At 38.4% G+C, this 23,605-nt stretch overlaps 2 protein-coding genes across 2 annotated transcripts; one reads left to right on the top strand and one right to left on the bottom strand.

Moving 5' to 3' along the window:
• Nucleotides 1-8,398: 8,398 nt before the first annotated feature.
• LOC117623232 lies at nucleotides 8,399-13,203 on the top strand. The gene is given in 16 exon segments (XM_034354173.1): nucleotides 8,399-8,538; nucleotides 8,867-8,926; nucleotides 9,039-9,157; nucleotides 9,535-9,596; nucleotides 9,758-9,845; nucleotides 9,921-9,982; nucleotides 10,063-10,180; nucleotides 10,395-10,436; nucleotides 10,438-10,851; nucleotides 10,980-11,567; nucleotides 11,734-11,898; nucleotides 11,982-12,089; nucleotides 12,184-12,267; nucleotides 12,443-12,617; nucleotides 12,703-12,742; nucleotides 12,855-13,203. Coding segments are annotated over 14 exon segments (2,196 nt in total). The 5' UTR covers nucleotides 8,399-8,538; nucleotides 8,867-8,926; nucleotides 9,039-9,058; the 3' UTR covers nucleotides 13,006-13,203.
• A 2,254-nt stretch (nucleotides 13,204-15,457) lies between these two features.
• LOC117614157 (molybdate transporter 1) lies at nucleotides 15,458-17,331 on the bottom strand. Its single transcript, XM_034342871.1, has one exon. The coding sequence runs from the start codon at nucleotides 17,255-17,257 to the stop codon at nucleotides 15,818-15,820; it is 1,440 nt and encodes a 479-aa protein (XP_034198762.1). The 5' UTR covers nucleotides 17,258-17,331; the 3' UTR covers nucleotides 15,458-15,817.
• Nucleotides 17,332-23,605: the final 6,274 nt, after the last annotated feature.

Raw genomic sequence — 23,605 nt, 5'->3', positions numbered from 1 at the left:
TGCTCTAGCTGATTGTTGGGTAGGATTTCGTTAATTTTGAGCATAGGTCAATTGAATTTCAACTTAGGGTTCGGCCGATTTTGAATTTCCGATTCCGGCCACATCCGGTCACTTTTTGGGGTAGGCCCAAGAACAAAAGTGACTCCAAATAGGGTGTTGTACCTAGGATAGGAGTCTTGAGCCGAGGTGTTGAGTTTTTCCGACGAAGGGTTATCGCTTTGGACACCCACGCGCTGCCAGCGCGTGTGGCGGCGCGTGGGCACTGTAGCAAACGTGAATTTTTGTCCCAATGCGATCTCCTGGTTGTCACGAGTGCGTAGGATTTTACGGATCTCAATTCGGACATCGTATGACTATCGAACGGATTTTCGCATTTTGTGCGTTATCCGGGTTCGATAGGTTCGGACCGTTGGATCGACTCCATTCCAATATATGTTACTCTAGACTTTCCTAGGAACGAGTAGGATTTCACGGATCATGAATCGGAGCCCCGGATGTTCCGATTCAATAATTTAAAGTTTGAAGATTTTTCGATAACCGTTCGATCGTAAGCGATCTAACCGTCCTTTTTGGACCAAACTTACGGGACTTGTGTCTTAAACCTTGTGGAACTCTTAGGAACTTCCAGTTTGTTCCGTTCCTCGTACACTCGCTAGAAACCCGGGAAATTAGGATTTTAATTCAAGTTCTCGTTCGAAACACTTTGTATTAATCTCGTATTCGTGTTCTGAAATAGGTACTCCGACCACGCATACGCAGCAGGCGGTACCCTCTCAGGGTTAGGCAGTGTGGGACTACTTGTGAGTGGACTTTGTTTTCAACTTATAAGCATGGTTTTATAATGAGAATTTTATGCATATGAATTAAATAGTTATTGAAATGCATGTTATATTTAATAGTTAAATTCTTTATTTTCATAAAGTATTGGTAATATATTTGGGTTTTGACATATTTGAGTATCTTGAGTATGTATATATGGATTTTGAGAATTTATATATATGTTTGGCTATGTGTGGGGTACTTGGGTTGTTGAGATGAGATTTTGGAAAGTGATGAGTATAGAATGTCAGTTTGGAGTGCTATAAGCACTACCCTATGTACCTCCCCGGATTTGGAACTTGGATACGGAAACTTGAGATACTTGGAAATGTCGGAACCCGGGGCATCCTTGACGGGATGTTGCTGTAGACCCTTGATTGGGTAGTCTGCGCGCGTAGGACTGGTCACAGACGTACGAGTTTTGAGGGTATCGACTGTACGTGCTGGCTGAGAGTTAGTCCCCCGGTTGGACGGCTCGTTCCCTAGTTACATGGTGAATTGAGGACTCTTCATGGGGTCTCTGCCATGGTGACTAGTCAAACAATCCCCCGGTTGGATTGTTTCCCCGGTACAACTAGGTGTTGGTCATATTTATATTATTATTATATATGTATATATATCTCTTATATTATATATATATATATATTTACATATGTATATAACTATTCATTCATTCTTGTTTTTCGGTGAGGATACTTCCTTGCCGGTCGTGCCAATGGGTACGCTTTCGAGAGTTTGGTTTGGGACTTATAATATTTAATTGGTGGGTTTGTTTAGTGTTCTGTTTGGATTTCGGACTTGGCATCCGGCATTGGTTTGGTTTTGACATATATAAATATTTATTTGATTTTGATGATTTGGGATGCATTCGGATTTCTTGCTTGGTTTATTAAACAGTGGGGTTATATTATGTTGGTTTACACTGAACTGAACTTTATTTTTGTCCACTCACATTTTTCTGTTTTGCCCCCCCAGCCAGTAGTCGACTGAGCTCCGCAGCTGAGCCGGATCGTGTGCTCACGAGCCTTGAGCCTTCGTAGGATTCCTTCATTCTGTTTCCCTTGAACTTTGTTTTTGTTGTATTTAAATTCCTTAGATATGCTCTGTTATCGCCCTTGCTAGGGTTTGATCTTTGAGGCCGGAGGCCTTTGTTGTAAACTATTTTTTTTTGCTTTAAAGCATTGGCTAGCTTGTGGCACTGGTGGTAGTTGTTGGGATGTGGTGCTCTTCTTTACTCTTCGCCGACCGAAGAACTATGCTTGGTCATATGAGGTTTTCTTTGTCAGGTTTTGAGTTGAAATGGAGTGGTTCTCATAGGTCATTTTATTGTTGTTTCTGTGTTCGTCCTTCGTGTTCTCTCCTGGTTTCTGGTATAGTATGACTTACAGTTTATAGGGGTGTCAAAAGACTATGATTTTACTCATAGAAGGCTTCTTTTTGACAATTGGGATGTTCTGCGGTCCTCTCATGTGGGCTTACTAGTTGGGGTTTCTACGGTTCTCTCATGTGGGTTTACTGTGTTGGTCTCTAGTTGCGGTTCTCGTCAGAGGTCTTTGTGTTAGGTTTTATTTTTGACTTGTTCTTTTATTGTAATGGTCCAAAGTGATCTGAATTGGACTCTCATGTTAGCACATGACGTGTGTGGTACTCTTTCCTCCCATAGGATTTGTCCCATGAGGTTGTCCTAGGAAGATTTTAACGAGGCCACTGTATCATGTCGCTCTTTATACATATGTGGTTTTATGAATGAATTCTCCTTCTCAAAAAAAAAAAGAAAAAAAAGGGCCCATGGGAACCATTTTGGAAATTGAGATACTCAAATGCAAATTGGGTCTAAATTCAATGACTAAAAAAACGATTAACCCTATATATTTATATACAAATCGCCGAATAAAGAGCCAATTATGTATCTAGATATATAAAGCAAAAGGCAGAGAATGGTGAAACATTCAAAATACCAGAAAATGCCATTGATTAATCCAAACATTAAGAATTAAAATTATTAATTAAATGAAGATAATATGATAAATTCACACTTTTTCATATTTAAAAAAAAAAAATCAGATAATGAATCCTATTTTTATGGAACACAACTACCCATTATCTTTTTTAATTCTAAAATAAATTTAATTTTTTTATAAAAAAAAGTCTCTCACAGCCAAAATGGATTTATCGAAACAAAGAAAGCTATCTTTTGGCAATTGTGCTGGTATAAATTTGGCTGGCAACAAAAGCATTCTCTTCAATCATTGTCTCGAGGCTTTTTCATAATCACAGTGCATAAGCGGATGCATACATTTCCACATACGTATCACGAATAAATTACAAGTATTGGCATTTGTGATCTCTCTCATGTAAAGTTGCCATGGCAAACCCTCCGCCCATCCATCTTCTTGACGTAAAGTTGCCATGGCAAACCCTCCGCCCATCCATCTTCTTCTTCCTTCCTCCCAATCCATCTTCTTTGCCTCATCCCCTTCTCTCTACCTCTTTCTGAACAAAAACAAAAATGGTGATACACCGTTGATTTGGACGGTAGCGACAGGGACTTTCGCATATGAGAGGTGTGATTCTTAACGAATATGATTTGTAGGGGTATATTTTCATTCATCATTGAATTTAATTTCCGATGTTTCTGTTAAAAAAAAATCGCCATGAAGCACAATCAAATTTTTTTAAAAACAGGGTATGCCGTGCGGCTATACTGACTCTTTTAAAATTTAAAAGAAGCGTATAGCCAAGCGGATGTACTATTTCTTTTAATAAAAAACAGAGTATAGCCGGACGGCTATACTATTTCTTTAAAACAAATTAAAAAAATCAGCGTAGCGCCGGCTGGCTATACTATTTCTTTATAATTTAAAAAAAAAAATAAAGCGCACAGTATAGCCGCACGGCTATTCTATTTAATAAAAAAATAATAATAAGAAAGAAGGACCTCTAAGTTGCATTAGTTTATACTTTATAAATATTGATTTCGTATAGCCGCGCGAATAAAATACATACTTGTTTTATTCGCCAAAATTTTGGCAAATTACAACTTAATAGTCCAGTTGACAGGACCCGATCCCAATTCCACTTTGGAATTCGAACCAAGTCCTGTGCGTGTCCGACACCTCGCGAATGTCGGGCACAAATGACCTTTTTACCCTTCTTATTACAACTACGAATAAAACTTTCTTTAGACTCCTGCCGAAAATTCGGCAGAGTCTCCCTGTAATTTGTCCAAACCCAAAAACTTCCACCTGTTAAACAAGCAAATAATTTTCCACCAACTGCCAGAATAAAACAACCAAACATTCACCAGATCAAGTTTCCCACTAAAACTAGATATCAGAGCATTTTCTACTAATTTACAAGATTTCAAGAACTTTTACAATAAAATCCTATGCTTCTTGGTGGTGCGGAAGCTAGGAGTGGCCCGGTGGTGGATGCCTGCGCACTTCTACAGCCTGGGGGTGAAAAACAAGTTTGAAAATGTGAGTGGACAAAAAATAATGTTCTTGAAAACAGTTTATAATCCTAATAACCCCCATGGTAAAAATAACTGGATAAGTAAGACTAAAGTTCAACTGTGTTTAATATAAGGGGTTCATCTAACTATATATAAATGTATGTATATAAATTCGTAAAACTGAACAATTATATAAAGATATAAAACATGCACGAACATTGAGGAAACTGATATAAAATGATTGAAAGCAATAGCTGTATAAAAGTACTCAAATTCCTTTAAACTACCACCTAATTGTACCCCTGTAAAATCCGTCAAATCCCCTGCCAGGTCTCGGCGACACAAAGTCTATCCGAGCCGCAAACTGGCAGGATTCAGGGGACTATGATCAGCCTGATTCGCCGGCAGGTCTCGATGACACCAAGTCGACTCGAGCCGCTCTGGCAAGATACAAGGGACCGTAGTCAGCCTGATCCGCAATCCTGGCAGGTCTCGGGGACACAGAGTCAGCCGAGCCGCAAATCCTGGCAGGTCTCGGGACACCAAGTCTGCTGAGCCGCAAATCCTGGCACTCACGGTCCGAGCGTCCCCGAAACTCGTGAGGCAATGTCAAGTGCACTGACGAAACTGAAATCAGACTGGATGTCCGTAGACATCAGTCCAACTGAGGGTAATCACCAAAATCGGGTACATGATGGTTTTAAAATAAATTTCCTTAGGAAAATCTGATTAATAACTGTAATCTCAAATTATGCTGCTATCTCATCTGATTCAAACCTCAAACTCTGTTTCTATAACTTTTTAGCATGGATAAGTAAGCAGCACAGAATTATAGAACTATTACTGTACTAATCATGCTCGGAGACATAATAAAACTTATTCGAGATCAAATAATGAAATTTTATTCAGATAAACTTATTTATAAAAATTTATTTATATAAAATCAATATAAAATTATTTATGTAAACTCATTTGTATAAATCGTTTATATAACTCATTTATATAAAATCATTTATGAAAGAAAGTCCACTCACTGATGGTCCGAACTAGCTGGACCTCTTGAAGGTCCCTCATGTGGTTCTGTCGGGCCTTTGGTGCCTGATTACCCATAAAGATTAAATTAATAAAACTGCTCAATAACAGAATTAATTTAAACACCCTGCCCCCGGTTTCTAGAAATGCGTGCACTCATTTTTTAAGGTCAATCCTATGCCCAATTAACCTTTTAGACAATTAGAATGGTCTTAAAAGATCCGAAACTGTTCTAAGCGATAAACTGTCAGACCGGACGATCCGGAACCCCGTGGGGTCCACGATATCCGACTGCCAATCTGGGATTCTCTAAAGATTCCTTACAGAGAAAGACCCATGTCCCGTGAGTTTGGTCCGAAACGGACGGTCGGATTAACCAAAACCGCAGTATCGCTTAAAATCCAAACCATAGCCCCAGGGTTCGCGATTTCGGAGTATCCGGGAATCCGATTCGCGATCCGTCAAATCCTACACCATCCTGAAATCATGTAAAACGACATATCTGAATTTGGGTGCGATCCAACGGCTCGACGACACTGCACCCAGGGATCGCGTAATATGGAAAATCCGTTCGGGGCTCAAACGGACTCCAAATCGAGATCCGCGAAATCCTACACGCTCGTGACAACACGAGGATCGCAAAACTACACAGAGTCACTTCACTACCCACACCCACGCGCCTCCACATGCGCGGGTAGTTTGGGTGTCCAAAGCGATAACGGCTCGCCGGAAAAACTCGAAACCAAGACTCCAAACTCCTATCCTAGGTAAAACACCCCGCTTGGAGTCATTTTTGTTCTTGGACATACCCCAAAAAGTGGCCGAAAATGGCCTATCACGGCGGCCGAAGTTCGGCCGATTTTCAAATTGAAAATCGAGTGATATAGAGGATCGATCAAAACCCAGCCAACCATCAGTTAGAGCATGAAAAATAGCTGAGAAACCATACCTTACTCGAACGATTTGGTTGAGAAACGAAGGAGATCGAAGAGCTTGAAGATTCAAATGAAAACCGGCGGTTTTCTCCAGTTTCCGGCCAGCTCCGGCCGATGCAAGGGCGGCGACGGGTCGTGGCGTGACGGCGAGGGTGTGACGGTTCCGTTGGTACCTACGCCGGAGATCAGGCCGGCCTGTGGTGGCCGCTGTGGCGACGAGAAGGGACGGAGGTCGCGGGAGGTGTCGCGCGGGAGGAGAGAGAGAGAGGAGAGAGAAATGAGGAGAGAGAAAGAAGAAAAGAGATAAAAATCTGACTTCTTGTCCAAATTATCGTTTTGCCCTTCGCGGTATTTTGACCGTATTTTCTTCGTTACAACTCCGATTCGGGTCTACTCCGTGTCTACGAACTCGTTTCGCCGTGCTCTATGCAACGGCCTAAGCGGAATTATCAAATTCCTTGTCGATCAAAAAGTCAACTTTTTCCCTATTAAATAATGCGAGGGCAAAATCGTCTTTTTGGTAGAATATATTAATCCTACTTTTTAGATATTTTGTTTTGGGTTATTACACCAGCCACTATACAATATTTTAATATATATTATTTGTATTCAATAATATGTGAATTTTGTGTGTATCATTGAAAATTTTATAAAACAAATACGTGTATTATATATGAAAATTACATACGTACATGTTCAAGACAAGTTTTGTACGTTTGCTTATTAAAAAATTAGGAAGAAATCCAGTATCGTGCGGCTATACTATTGGTTTTAAAAATTAGAAAAAACAGAGTGTAGCCGTACGGCTAGACTATATCTTTAAAAAAAAAAATTAAAGGCCTTGTATAGCCGCAGACGTAGACTATTTAATTAAAAATATATATATTAAGAAAGACGGAGCCTCTTAGCTGCTTTCCCTTATAGCTTTCTCTCATAGCAATTTTTAACAATAAGTGATTTTCTCATAGTTTACCACATAGGCTGGGCTTCCCAATTTTTTTTAAAAATAACTTATCACCCCAAATAAGTAATGCCAAACGGGCACTTAGTAGCATTAGTTTATACTTTATGGATATTGATTTCGTATAGCCACACGGACACGGTTATAAGAATAAAATACGTAATTGTTTTATTAGCCAAAATTTTGGCAAATTACAAGTTAAAAGTTCAGCTACTATAAAATAACTTAATATATATTATTTGTATTCAATAATATATGAGAATTATATGTATACGACGTGAATTTGTGCGTATTATTAAAAAAGTTAAAAAAATACATGTATTATATATGAAAAATATGTACGTACAAGTTCAAGACGAGTATTGAACGTTTGTTTATTAGAAAATTAGGAAAAACCGAGTATAGCCGGGCGGCTATACTATTTCTTTTAAAAATTAAAAAACAGCGTATAGCCGTGCGGCTATACTACTTCATTTGCAAAATGATAGTATAGCCGCCCGGCTATACTATTTCCTTTTGCGAAAAATCGTAGTACAGCTGAATGGCTATACTATTTAATTTTTTTTTTTAAAAAAGGATCGTCCTAGTTGCATTAGTTTATACTTTATAGATATTGATTTCGTATAGCTGCGCAGCTATACGAATAGAATATGTAGTTGTTTTATTCTCTAAAATTTTGACAAATTATAACTTAAAAGTTCTGCCAGTATACAATATTGCGGCTATACTTTTAATAAATAAATAAATAAATAAAAAGACCAGGATAGCGCCTAGCGCCCACAATCCCTAGAATAAAAATGGAAACGGAAAGGAAACCGAAGAAAACTATACAACTTATTCACTCCTACCGCCATCACTAATATCATCAATAATAATAATATAGGGAAATAATATACTCTCGAAAGAACAATACCTAAAATAAGTCTGTTATTCAATTTACTGCTAAACTGGTATGACATCATTCTTTGATGTATCATCACATCTAAAAATAATACCCTCGAGGCTAGCGAGCGACTAATGGTTTAATTAGGAAGTGGCGGTTGTTTTTGTTACTAAAAAAAAGAATCAGCATAGATTCAACGGCTACTATTATTTAGCGGTAAATTTAACCGTTCGAATCGGCAACTTTCACTCCCTCCCTTTGACCTCTTTATCTCCTCTCTCTCTCTTTCTCTCTAACCGACTTCGTTGCACAAATGTCCGACTCTAAGCCGTCGGTTCTCTGCGACGCTTATTATCTTCACTTCCTCCCTCGGTTGCCAATTTCTGGGGTTTCTTCTGCACGCCGGTGGATGCAGGCATAGATCATACAAAAACTACACTGGTTATATAATCAGGTTGGTTTCCCCATGCAATTTTCTGTTTGCTTGCTCAGAAAATTGAGCAAAGTAGAGTAAATGTCGTCCTCTTTTCCTTCATTTTGATCGGATATGGATAACAAGTGGTTTTATTTCATTTCCGTCTGTTTGGTTACTGAGAAAATGTGGGAAAAGTAGAGGACAGGGAACATTCATATTCATGTAAAACATTGCATTTATATAGTTGAAGGATTATTCTCAATTTTCTTTTTCTGAAGAAAAAAGAGAAAATATGCATTTCTAATCATTTTATAGATGATGTTTGAATTATTTATGAAAGATGACATTTCTATTTTTTGGATGGAAGGAGGTGCCAAATTTTTCTGCATGCTGAAATCGATATAATCTGCACTGGTTATATAATCAGGTTGGTTTCCTCCTGTAATTTTCCCTTTGGATGGTGAGAAATTTTGGAGAAGAAAGTAAAGATGACCTTTTTTTGTGTGGGAATAATTATTTATCCATTCTTTTTTGTTCAGGTTACATAATTTTCTGAGAAATGGGTAATCGGTTGAAGGAAGATGAGAAAATCGAAAGAACAATTCGCACTCTTTTGAAACATCCTCAGAATAAAAGATGCATCAATTGCAATAGTCTGGTATGACATCTTCTTTGCATATTTTCTTATCTCTTTGGTGTGTGTCCTTCATTGTTATATGGTCCTCATACAAGTGAAATTAAAAGCATCAACAACGGTTCTTCATCTGCAGCATATCAGGGAAAGCAGCAAAACCCTCAGTTTGTTATTTTCTTCAAATTAACATTTGAACTCTGTAAATGCATGGTTAATTATGTGTTAGATTTCTTATTGCATTCAAGACGCACTGTGCTTCGAAAGATATATGAGAAGATACTTAAGAAATATATATGTTTTTGTGAAAAATTTAATTATATTTTGGTGGAAAGCGCAGTTTCGTACGTTTTCTCTTACAAGCAAATGTTCAACATTATTCTTAACATGTATTCTTTGTGCAGGGACCACAATATGTCTGCACAACCTTCTTGACATTTGTGTGTACAAATTGTAGTGGAGTACAGTAAGTATTCTTATCCGGTTTACACTCACTACCTCTCCGTGATACCCTTCTTTTCTATAGTTTTCTTTATTCTTGTTGTGATGTGCATAAATTCTGCATGGCATCATTTTGATTTTGTGTTTTACAAGTGCTGACCTATTAAGATTTTTCGTATTCTTCAGTCGGGAGTTCACTCACCGAGTGAAATCAGTGTCGATGGCTAAATTTAATGCAGAAGAAGTTAGTGCTCTGCAGGCAGGGGGGAATGAGGTGAGCGTGCATACTCATTGGTCTTTCTGTATGTATATGTTCTGTTCAGGTTCTTACTAAAATTTTCATTAACAGCGGGCAAGACAAATTTATTTTAAAGAATGGGATCCTCAGTACCATGCTTACCCTGATGGCAGGTGATTAAGCGTATTTATCTTCTATTAATGGGTTAATGAATTCATACCAGGTGTTTTCTAATTCACATACTTTCCTCCAGTAATCTTCATAGACTCAGGGATTTTATCAAGCATGTCTACGTGGATAGAAAATACACTGGTGGGAGGAGTGTTTACACTGGTGAGAGAAGTATGAACAAACTCTCAAGGCTGCGATTGGTGAGCTACACATTTATTAATGGTTGCACATACAATATTTTATTTCATATTTTACTACTTTCGTCTGCGGAGAGCTTGGCCATTCCTGATCTGCACGCTATATCAGCAGCAGCAAGCACTACAAACATAGACCTCATTTTGGTTTTGTGATGATGGATTGTTTGTAAGTTCTGTTGATTGCCCCCAGTTAAAGATTCTTGTTCATTTTATACAGAGTAATGAGGAGTCTGATGAAGGCAGGAAGGTAGGTTCATATNCATGGTGGATCTAGGAGCTTCCATGATGACGACATGCATGAACGGAGTTATAGTCAAGGAATGAGTCCAGGTGAAAGAGGTACCGACAGAAGTTTAAGATATTACTATGATGAAAGAAGAAGTCCTCGATATTCTCAAGAAAATGTAAGGAGTGGTGGTGTCAAGAGAAATCCTCTGCGTTTTGAGATTGTTGATAACAGGATTCGGGAGGAAAAAACCAGACGCAATGGATCCTCAAGTGGAGAAGTCAAGGTCCAAAGCAGGGCAACTGAAAATAAGAAGAACATGGAGAGGTCTCGTTCCCTTGTTGCACGCACCACTGAAGAGAAACTAGCGCAGAATGTGCCTCCTCTACAGATTGGTGAAATTTCTACAGAAAATCAGAAGAATGCTGATGGTTCTGCTCATAATCAGGTCAGTTGCTGCTACATTATGATGGATATTTGATTGGAGCATAGGTGTTTTTCTTTATGTAGGTTCATAGGCTCTGTAGACAGTTTTCAAGAAAGATATGCACTTATAGTTTGTGGTTTCCTCTGTAGAAAATCAAATCTACCAATGGCCAGGATGAGAATGGGACGGAAAACAAAATAGTAAGCTTGATTGATTTCAATACTGATTTCGACCCCCCACCTGCCGCAGCAAATTCACAATCACAGCAAACACCTCCACCTAATAATGATAACAACTGGGCCTCATTTGATTCATCTTCAAAGGAGAAGGCATCTCAGGTTCCAAACCCAGACCCTTTGGAGTCTTTGCTACTTGAATTGTCAGCTCCCTCATCTGTACCTGCGACTAATGCATCTGAGACACCACGCAATGACGTTGCACCCTCAACTTTGTGTATAAGCAACATGCCTGCAGGTGGTGCTGCCCCAGCTGCACCTGTAGAGCAGATGCCAACATTACTTGATGCTCTAACTGCTTCTACATCTACATCAACTAGTACCGCTGTACCAGAACAACCTGCTAATGTAGGTCCTTTGCTAGCTCTACCTCCTCCTAGTGGGGGTGATACCACTCTAAAAGTTAATAATGGGCAGCAGCCACCAAGTATGCAGCTATCCTTCACTGCAGATAGCGGTTCACAACATATAAATACTCCGGTTCGAGCTTCAAATGGTGAGGTAAGATAAATATCGTTTCCTCCTTATTAAATATTGAAAATTCAGTTTAGCATCACTGATTATGAATTATTCTGAAAATTCTTCAACGTAAATATACTGCTTTCTCTTATGTCTTATGTAGTTTATGGTTTTTTCTTACTTTATTGCTTAATATACACATTTGCAGTCAAGGACTTTACCACTGGCACCAAACATACAAAGATCTCTCAGTATTCCTGTTGAAAAATCAACTCAATCTTCTTTAAAGCCAGCTGAAGATACCGGCAGTAGAGCTGGATCCCAATACTTTCCAGCGGAAACAAGAGCTAGTATGAGAAAGGAACTTCCAGTGGTATCAAATTGTCTTATGTTGTTTCATATTTCTTTTTCTGTAAAAAATTTCTTAGTCATTATCTTATATTGAATTCTCTACAGGACCTTTTCTCTGCAAGGTATTCATCAGTCCCTGCACAAGCTTCAGGTTGGCATACTGCTCCAGCTCCTGGAATGGGGTACAGCATGCAGTATTACCCTAACACAACGGTATATAATGTATAAAAATGAATCAAGCTGAATATGTTCTGTGTTAAGATTTCTTACTGTATGCAGATTATTGATATGTTATTTTCATTTACAGCCTGCTCCTGCATTTCCTGCTCCAGCAAAACCAACAAACCCGTTTGATCTTAATGAAGAGAAAAGTGTAGTACATTCCACACATGTATGCACAACATTCAAACTGACATCTTATTCTTTCTCAATTTTGCGAAGTTTTTAAAATTCGTACTGACTTTTTTATTTTTATTTTTATGTTTAAGAGCATTCTTTTTCTTCTCAATAAATAAAAGTTCAAATCATAGTTATTTTGAACCTTCCAAGTATTATTTTTGTTGTAGTTTCCTTCCATGGCACCATTGCAAGGAGCTCTGCATCATGTGTCAGCACCTCCAGGCTTGATGCATGCTTCCAGCCTTCCTACTCATTTTTCGCAGTTAAAGGCACCTCAATCTCCAACTAATGAATCCATGATGCCATCACATTCGCCTTCCTTTGCAACTGCATTCTCTCCTAGTAAATTCATTTCGTTATCTTCTGTTTCTTGTCAACTTGTCTTGGCTTCTTGTTTTGTTTATGTCTAATAATATAATCATCTCAGGTGCCTACATGGGGCAGCAATTGCAAAATAATTACGTGAGGTAAATGATTTGTTCTTGGTTATCGTTTTTTGTATCGCATCGCATGCTACGAGCCATTTCAGCTGACAATGAATATAATTTCTTAATTTTTCGGCCACTATCCTCATTGCAGACCACAAGGAGTCGGTGGCTTTGGCAGGGACGAAGCTGTGTTTGACGCCTTAAGCACAACTCAGCAACCATTTCAGCAACCAAGTATCAGATACCCAGCACCCAGCAACTCAGAAACTTTTTCTTCAAAGAGAGGAAACCCATTTGGATAGATGAAAGATTATTTCTTCCATTAAGTTTAAAAATTCTTTTGGCCTTCAAGCATTTTCAGGAGGAAGATCTGCATCCTTTCTGGTTAAACATCAAGTGTAATGAGTAAATATGTAAATATCTTGCTACCATGAGCAAATATGTTCTTCCATGGCTGTACTAATTTGTATATTATTAATATATAGTTCCTTTGTGACCAAGATTCTCTAATTTTGCATGAGGCTGCTATCATATTTTACTCAACTGGAGCTGAATCTTGTGTATTTGAAAATAAAAAATGCTCTCTTATGCCATTATATTGTTTATGATACACTTTTTGGATGAGGTTAGGAGCCTCTTCGTTTTGCTTTACCCGAATTTGAGTTTTTACGAAGCTGTCAGAGAACGAGCCAATAATTTCTCAATTTCTGAAGTGGCCATTGTACTTCCAAAATGATGGAAGCAGCGTTTTCCTTTTGACCCCTCTGGCTTGCATTTAGGCATGGTAGACGCATAGACTGGCTTCTGGAATGACGAATGGGTTATTATTGCCTTAAGATGTCACGAAGGGACATAATTTGTAAACAATCTTGCTCTCTCTCTCTCTCTCTCTCTCTCTCTCTTAATCTTTTCCTTATCTTTCTTTTCAAGTTTAAAATTGGAAGTTAAGCTGAGCTAACTGCTCATGTTCTAGGGGAAAAAGTTCCTAGTGCGCCCTGACCACACAACCCAACTGAAAAGCCATTTATAAATATAGAAATATAATCCAGAGCCATTATCCAGGTGACAAGAAGAGATGCTGAAATAAGGTAAAATTAAAAGGAAAAAATAATGGAAAATGGACACAATCATCACACAATCTATGTTTCTGCCTGTCCTAGACACCAACCTCAAAACCAGAGGGCACCCGTAACAGGCGAAACAGTCGGCGACGAGGATTGGATCTCCCCAACTCATCCACATCTCAAAATGAATTTAGATGCCCAGCCATCTCACTTGGCAGACGTCTATACAGTAAAAAGTAAAAAGAAAAAAAGAAAAAAAAAAGGTATTATCTTATCATTTTTGTATTACCAAAAGGAAAGATGCTTTTGTAATTTTTTTTTAAGTGTTAAAAAATGCCAACCGATTTCTGAATTTGTCATTTTTTTAAAAATACAAGCGATAATCTACTTTAAACCGAAGGAGCTGACAAACTTAGAGCAATGGCTAAAAAAACAAATCATAACTGCAGAAAAAAAAAAAAAGGTGCATGTAACAATGAACACCATTAAGACTCGTATATTTGTTTGCTTCTTCGGTAATGCACCATTGTAGCTACTTTGGGATCACATGCGTTGTTTTGTGGCCCTAAATTGTTCTTTATAGTTTTTGGGCCAAGAGTTTCAATTAAATCAAAGTCAAATTTATTTTAGGCAATGCTTTAGATAGTGTAACTATAGGCTTCACACTTGAGCATCAACTTTTTGGATCCTAAAAAATATAACACAATATTTCATTTGTTTTTGGTTCACTCGCTTTTTCTTTTTCTTTTTTTTGTAAGAAACCTCGCCAGTATGAGAAATTAGATTTTTTTTTTTTTTTTACAAAAGAGAGTTTTTTTGTGGTTTTAACTGAAGTAGATCCCCTAGGAATGTCAACAAAATTACTGAAGCATATATGTATGGTCCCTATGAACAGCAGCAGAATTTATTCAAATCCTTGTGCATATAAGCAGGGCATCCTCTTTATTTAAAGGAGGAGGTATCTTATCATTCTGTTGTAGTAAAAGCCTCTACCAACGCACTAATTCCAATAAGATGCAGAAATTGACTTCCGAGATGAGAAATGGCTCAGAATTAGGTTTACACGTCAGTCAGCAACATTACTAAATTATTCTATATACTTAAATTTGTTTATTCAGAGGCTTCCTCTGTTTTCCCTCTTTGCCTTTTTAACTTTTTACCCAAGTGGAAGGTCAACCGTTCAAACTCTTGAATTTCAACTAAGGAGAATAAAATCATGGAAAATGGGTTGGTTATCTTATCTTTGATGCAGATTAGCAGCACAATTAATGAAGAATATGCTTAGGCGCAAATGGGCTCTTATCCTTTCTATATTTATTCATATCTTTGCAGCTATTGTGGAGGCGCAGTTGGAGGAACCAAAAAGTACTAGAAGTTGGTAATTACTGCAGCTTATGATTCTTTCCACCTCTGCATCAAAAAGTACAATTACATGAATGTGGACATCAATTTATAATGGTGAATCTGATGTGCAAGTGTTTGATCAGTTCAGTCAAAAACATGAGCTTCTGTAAGGAGGAAATTTTTAAGTGTAACGGTTGTATACAATTATGTGTCTATCTTTTTCAAGTTACGTGATGAGAGAGATACACACTGGCAAAACAAAAACCCAGCTTACAATGAATGTACCTCTTTAGCAAGTCAATATATGTATGATCAGTAGAAAGATAGACAACAGCTTCAAGAAATATGAACACAATTGCTTTCCTTTATTCATAGTAAGTCAATATATACATATTACAGTGTAGGCGATCTACAATGTAAGCAAGGAGGGAAAAGCTGCAGGCAACAAATACTGAGACTCAACCCACTAGTGAGTAATTTTTTCACTTGTTGACTCTCTCCCAGAACACCAATTTAAAACCATTACAAAAAGGCAAAGTTACAAGTAAAAAACTAAAAAAGCAAGCACCTTTTCTTTCTGTTCTGCAGAAAATTCCTCAATCCCACAAAATCCTCACTCTTTTTCAAATCAATTCCAAACCTTGCACGCACCAACTTAATTACCAACTTCAAAATGTACGCTACATCATCAAACAAATACAAAAGTCTAGACACCACCATGCATCCATATCATAGAAGCAGGCTTGTCCCTGCCCAATTTTCTAATACACAGAAGCAAATACACAACCATCCCAACCACAAAGCCAAGTGCTGCGCTTGATCCCACTAGTGAGACTGCAGTGCAAATAAGCATCACAAAAGACTCCCCCTTTGTGTTCATGTCCCTGGCACACATGGCTAGTTCAATCCCAGCAAACAAAAGCAGAACCCCCAAGACCCCTACAGGAAACTGGTTCAAAATGGTCACCAAGGAGGTCCCTAAGACCAAACCCAGCATCAATTTGGCTGTGCCTAGAAGAGCCACACACCCACCACTCCTACCCCCAAACTTGTACTGCCCTGCTAGCCCACCAGCTCCATGGCAACTTGGCATGGCCCCAAACCAACTCCCCACCACATTCATCAACCCAACTGTCACTGAAAGTGAAGTGGCTGAGAAATCCCTCTCAGGAAAAAGATCATTGGACAGTTTGCACACAGCTACCACTGAATTCAATATAGACAAGGGTAGCTGAGGAATTGCCCCTTTGATGAACCCTTCTTTCCATGCATGCCTAGAAATCTTCACCACTTCCAAGGGAGAGGGTCCAAATTTAATTTCATGCACAATCTTTGGTTTTCTTATAAAGGCCAAAATCACACCCAACACAAAAATCAGAAAAGCTGAAGGAAGTGAGGCTATGATTTTCCTCCACCTTGCCTTTCTGCCAGGCCTCCCTTCCACATCATTATTAGAACCCACAGCAGCATCAGCCTGCCCCTCACTTCTCTGATGATATTCCTCACCTGCACCATTAACAAGCACTATAAAACAAGTACAAACAATAGCCAGAACCAATCCATCTAAACCAAACCAATGCCTCTCCCCCAAAGCCTTAGACTTGGGCAAGTTTTGAACTTTCTTAATGTATTTGACAGCAGTCAACGCAAATGACAAGCCTTGTGCTAGCTGAATCCCCCTAACAACACATAAAGGGATAAACTTGTAAACCAACTTCATCAACCCTGTGACACCCAGAACAAGTAAGATGCCTCCAGTTAAAATCCCAGCAGCCATGATTTCAGGCACACCAAAATCTGGGTTGGCCAGAGCAGTGGCTGCAATTGCCTTCATGGGTTGGACTGGCATGGGGACTCCATAGATGGCACCAGTGATAATGTTGTAGACCCCAGTGAAAATCAATGTTGTGCCCAAATTCAAGTCCCTAGAGAGTGTCAAGGCCACAACAATTGGTATGTATGTGCCCAAATCACCCACTGCCCCATTCAATTCTGCCCACTTGGACTTGAAAATCAGATTGGATTTTACTTGGCTGACAACTTTGGCTGAGAAACCGGGTGGTGGTGCTGATGACTGAGACTGAGGAAAAGGTTGATGAGGAGGAGGGTTTTGGGTCGGAGGGATTTGGTTGTTTTGGGACTCCATACGTGAATTCGGTTTGGTAGATCAATCTGAAATGGTCTTATGGGCGTGTGACTTATTTATAGTAGTTTTACCTGGAAAAACGTACTCTGTTAACCTTGTTGCCAGTGCCACTCCTCCTCTTTAAGCGTGTTGAATCCTCTAATGAATAATATATATATATATAGTCTTTTTCTATTGAGAGATTATTTAAATAATTTTATTTGAAGAATGCATTTTAATATTTTTTACAATTATTTTTTTCTAATGATTCAAATTATCTATTTTTTAAATCTTCATTCATATATTATCTTTATAAAAAATTTCAAGAAATTTTTAAAATTTTAGTAATTTAATTGAGTAGTCAAATGATATCGAATTCAAATAATTTTTTACATATATATAACTAAATATTTAAAGAAAAATATATATTCGAGGACAAAAAAATTTATTTAAAAAAAATAATATATAAACCAAGGAGATGAAGTTAAATCTCTTAAAACACATGCCCCATGCGAATGGAAAATGAAACCTAAGGTAGATGGAGGGTTTCATTTTCCCCTATATTTTCTCATGAGTCATGAAATCATTTTCCAAATTTGGACTTACCAAACATGGAAAATCATTCCTTTTCCTACCAACCAAATGCATGAATTAGCTCGATAGATTTATAGAGGGTGATTATCATAATAGAAAAATAATGTATATTTTGAAGGGTAATTCAAATTTATTTTCTAAATTTTACTAGAATATAGTTTTCTTTTCTTTTTATTTATATCATAATGAAAAAAATTATAGTTTTTTTTTCATAATCTCAATACAAGAGATAGAGAGCATATTAAAACTCTATCTCATCTTCAACCATTTAATGCAAATCTGTAATATTTTTAGGGAAAAAAACTTATGATATGATCAAATTTAAGTTGAAGAAAAAAAAACTCATAAAAATAAAAGCTAAATTCACCTGCATTTCGGCATTGGATCTCTACCATCATCTTTTTTGCTGTTTCTTTATGTTTGGAATAAGTTGCAGAGACTCTTTGGGTTCTCTGTGTTGTTTTCACCTATCCTTTTGTGAGAGTTTTTCAGCTCTCCTTTGTGAGAGTTTTATTTGTATTGTTATGGCTTTGGTTTTTCAAGCTTTATCTCTTTTTGATTATTCTAAGTTTGCAATCTTAGTTGGGATGCCTATGCCAGAGTTTCTTTGATCATGCATGATCGTTAGTCGTGGTGCACCAAATTGTCTTAATTTTGATGTTAGATTGCTCCGTCATTGTAATTGCCTTTTTGTGGCTAGTTTGTATTGGCCATTTTGTGGCTAATGGCTTTTTTGGCTGAATTATGAATGCAATCATAGAATTTCTATAAATAAAAAAGCTAAATCCAGGTAGCTTACCAAGTAGAAAGAACATATAAATAAATAAATAAAAGCACGAAAGCAGATTGCACTCTTCTTCTGTACACACCACGTGTCATGATTGTGGCCTACAGAATCTCTGTCAGACTTGGCATTGATTCTGTCACCTGTCGAGGCAGAAAAACTTGGTGAAATGGGAATAGTAATGTTTTGCTATTCCTGGTCAATCATAGACTGTCATGTGAAAAAATTATCACGAGTGACATACTGTGATTAGCCAGAGATAATAAAACAGTGTTATCATCGTTTCACACAAATGTTCTCATGTTAAAGACCAGAGTTTTTTAACCTGAAAATGCAATTGGACCTTTGATCACTAACATCAATGGAAAATATGCGCGGGATTTGGAAAATAAAAAACAAATTTGAGAAAATTAGTTTTCTCTCTTTTTTTTTTCTTTTTTTTCTTGTTATAGTCATTCTCAAGCTTTTTGTCTCACAACTCTAATCATCATTCACACTTTGGTTTCATCGAGAATTTATGAAAAATGCTAGGCTTACCACATTTTTCATACCACATTATGTACCATCTCTCTAATAGAAGTGAGACCCATTGTATTGGTGGGCTCCACCTCTATTAGATAGGTGATACACAATATGGTATAAAAATATGGTAAGTCTAGCATTACCCATTAAACTGATAAAGGCTGAAAAGAAAAAGCGGTTTTCCATTGTTTTCAATCTATAGCTTTCATGAAACAAAAAAGCAAGGAAAAGAAAGTCTTAAGTTTTATTTAGAAGTTTGATTTTTAGTACCATTTATTACTGAATATAGTAAATTAATATCATTATTTACTTATCATGCCACATAATTTGATGTTATAAAAGTCATGATTAGAAATCTGAAATAGGGTTTCATTGGTTAGTGTGACAGGGTTATGTCACAAAGTAGAAAGTGATTTGTTATGATTTTAGGCTTTTAAATAAAATCGAAATTGCATATGTGAGTTAGGGCAGTTAATTAGTTAGAGCAATATCGAACCCACTTGGATGTAAAATTTTAAATTTAACCACCTAATTGTTTAACTAATTCAGCCAATTATAATATTTTTTAAGAACTTGTAGCCCCATCACAATTCAACTTAGCCCACTAAATGACCTAAAAAAAGCATTAACCAATTCAGCCTAAAGCCCAGTTCTTCTAATTCTTTGGAGTTCTTTTATATCTCTATTGACAAAACCCTGATTTTGGCATTATAGTGTGCCTACTATTTTCCAACCAAGTTTAAATCTCATTTCCTGTAAATTTTAGTAGTTTAAAAATCATTTTGATAAATTAATTAAAAAAATCACAAACATCAAAATTCATAAAGCAAAGCAACTGCAAATTCAAATATCTCGGCCAAAAACAGGCCAAACCTATAGACTTGGTAGTTAGTTATATATATATATTTATTTATTTTTATGTTTTAGGATGATCCAAGTGGGATCAAACAAAATAAAGACTAAAATAAATTAGAATGGTTGTCACCAATAAAATAATATATCTTGAGATAAATTAATGATGTGAACGAACATCAATTATGATATCATACTATACTTCTCAATTTGAGAATCGAAATCTTGATGTTGTGTACAATGGAGGATATGATAACGACAGGACAGCCTTATAATTTGCATCCTTTTCCCAAAGTCAAAAGTCTATGAGTGGGTTGTAGTAGCTGCTGATGCTTCGACTACCAGAAGTTATAATCTTAGCTCTGGTCTCCATGTCTATGATGAGGTTCCTGACTTTCTTGAAGATATCATTGCTGCGGATGTTAGGGGCACTGTGAAGCCTCGTTCTGTTGTTTTGTAATCGGTTTGGTTTGGACTTTTAGCCCCCCACTTACCCCAAAAAAAAAAAAAAAAGTCTATGAGTGGGTTTCTTTTGAGGCTACGCCTACCAACACATGTAGAAGTTCAAGTGGGCTTTCACATTTTGATACTTGATGAGGATTTTGTTGCTATGGCTTTGGTTTCTTTGCATGACCTAATGGCTACCCAGCACAACTAGAACTAGGTCTTCTAGAAGCAACCAACCATTTGGACCTCTTAGAAAAAGTTTTAGAAGTTATCTGATTATGATGCTATTATTAGATTATTAATGGTCACTAAACTTTGATTGTGTTATGTTATGAATATTGAAGCTACATGTCTGGCAAAGGATTCACAATCCTAGTTACCTGTTTGGTCGTCTAAAAATAACTTGAATTTGACTATGTCTAATCATCCTAGTCTAAAATGTAAATGAATTATTCAGAGACGCTTGTAGTTTAAGTGGTAGTTAAGCACATTAGCGCTTAACCGTTCAATTAAATTGGTTAGTTTGATCCAACGGTTGAGAAATATGACCTTATCTAAAGGCCTTAAATAAGACCCTTACTATAAAATGACTTCATGGCCACGGAGGGTTTGAGTAGGCGGTCAGCTGGATCAACCCCAATACCATGAGCTTTTACGGTTTGGATCTTTGAGCGACAATGTCATTAGACGGTCGTAGGAGAGAGCTTATCGTCAGAGGCCATAACTCTAGAGAAAGGTCAAAGGCGGTGGAACAAGGAGATGAGCGAGATTGGGCTGATGAATTGGGGGATGGGAAAGGGGGGAGGGGGGAGGAGAGAGAGAGAGAAGACGAGAAGACGAAGAAAACAGCTTCGAAACCCATGTCTCACCTTGGGTTTTGATATCCAGCATATGCTGGATTCATATCCTAAACAAAATTTAAGTTCAAGCCAGTGTGTGATGCAATTAAGCCCACCAAACAACAGACTGGACTCATGTCCATTTTAATTTAAAAAGTCTCATCCAGTCCAGCCCACCAAACAGGACCAAAGGGAACTAATTAGCCACAATTAGCTTACTGTCACAATGAGTAGTTAGCCACAGTTAGGTAAATGGCAATGTTAAACTTCTAACAAAACTATATTAACACATTATTACCACGTCAAAATTGATCTGCTATCCTTATGGTTTCAAAAAATTTGTTTGGGAACAAGTGCTCAAAATTCCAACAAATTTCATGAGGATTTTGTGATAATTTTGAAACCTGGCTGAAGTTTTGAATAAATTTCTTGTGTCTTATTTTCTCACTAGAATTTTGTGACAATTTTCAAACGCATGGATAGTTTATATAGAAAAATGTTTGTGTTGTGAACATTGCATCCTGTAAATTTGGTTTGTTAAATATTATAAATGTATCAAAGTGAATGGGAGTCAATTAAGATATTGGAGAAAACTAATTAGCAAATATAAATGGAGGCCATTGAGCTGAGCCTATGAAACACATTACAAACACAAGAAATGTTACTTGCTGTTTATACCGGAAATAAACGGCCTATGACCACCAAACACGTGGACGGGATCAATATTTTTCACAATGGCCCTTCGGCAAGAGCCCTGCCGAAGCTGTACATGTTGACTCTTCTCTTGTAGGACACGTGTCATGCTCACAATCCGCTTCTACAGTCCCACATCGGAAATATGAGCATAGTGCACGCCTCCCAAGGCCTATATAAGAAGACCCCTATCCTCAAAAGAAAGGAGGAGAAACCAACGGTACGCTACCGCTTGATCTGTAATCTAATATTTACTAAAACCGTACTTACTTAAGCATCGGAGAGCCTTCGGCCGGTACCACACCGGTATCCCAAGGTCTTACCGAACGTGTCCTTTTGTAGGAACTCGATCTCCCGAAGGCAAACGACCTTCCGAAGACATAATATCACTAAGTTGAGCGAGCCACGTGTCGAACCACTTTTTCGCATCAACAGTTTGGCGCCGTCTGTGGGAATACGAAATAAAAAAACCATCAACCCACTATCCCCAAGACACATGGGGACCACCTCAGTACCCACGTTCCTATCAGAGGAAGGGGTGCCGTTCGGAAGGCAAATCGGAGCTAGCCCAGCGCTACCCCCATGCACTCCCTTCGGAAAACGCCCCCTCTACCCAGACAACCGCCGAAGCCGAGCTGGTAGTCCAAATTGCATCCCTACGGAAGGACATGGCGAGGCTTCAGGAACACAACCACCTCCTTTCGTCCAAAGTGGACGAAACCCAGCAGCTGCTGCACCAGCAGCACACGCAGAACATCCAGACAACTCACTCTTCCGAGAGCTTGCAAACCCCTCATAGGAAGAGGAAGTACGGAAAGGTAGCGAGGGCAACGCCCGCGCCTTCCAAACAGTTGGTGGTGCCGACACCCAGGGATCAACCACACGTCCCAAAGAAGGTCTACTCCGATTGCCGACATCGGCTTAACGATCGGGAGGCAGAGAGACAGAGGTCTCCAATCAGGATTAACGCTCGACTAAGGGAATCCCGGATGAACGCCTTAGGAAGCAAGTCGCCTATTCGGAGGGTCAGAGGGCTGGACTCCGCAGAGAGTCGGCATCCGAATACATCCCTTCCAAGACGCAAACTTCCACCTACCGTTCGGCAACGCCTTCTCGGTACTCGGGGGATAATTCATTAAGCCCACGAAGACGCTCGGAAGACTACGGTTCCGAGGAAATCCCAAGCCGGGACCCTGTTGTCCGGCTCCTTTTCAGAAAGTCCAGAAAATGGAAAACGACAAAGCTCGCTCCCAAGAACCGGAATGGGGAAAGCTTCGGCCCGGACCATTCACCAGACGCATCCGGCGTTCTCGGCAGGATAGGGAAGTGCAGCAACTGCGTATACCGTTCTATACTGGAACCGAGGACCCCTTAACCCACCTTCATTCATTTCAGTCTGCCATTGGATGCAAGGGCCTGAGCGATGAAGGGCAGTGCCTACTATTCCCATCTTCCCTTACCGAAGCAGCCCTGAACTGGTTCTACCGGTTGGAGCCGAAAACGGTAGATTCTTTTGACGAGCTGAAACAAATTTTCCTCAATCACTTCATGATCCAAACGGACCGTCTTTACTCTGCCGATGATCTGTACACGATTCGGCAAAGGGAGGACGAACCATTGAGAGAGTATGCGGCGCGC

This window comes from Prunus dulcis, chromosome 1, assembly GCF_902201215.1.
Source record: "Prunus dulcis chromosome 1, ALMONDv2, whole genome shotgun sequence".
In the NCBI taxonomy this organism is placed as follows: Eukaryota; Viridiplantae; Streptophyta; class Magnoliopsida; order Rosales; family Rosaceae; genus Prunus; species Prunus dulcis.
Note: the sequence above shows the minus strand (reverse complement) of the source record. Positions and strands in the feature narration are given on the sequence as shown.

Coding starts and splice junctions, on each gene's coding strand:
- LOC117614157 (XM_034342871.1), bottom strand. CDS start 17,257: ATGGAGTCCCAAAACAACCAAATCCCTCCGACCCAAAACCCTCCTCCT.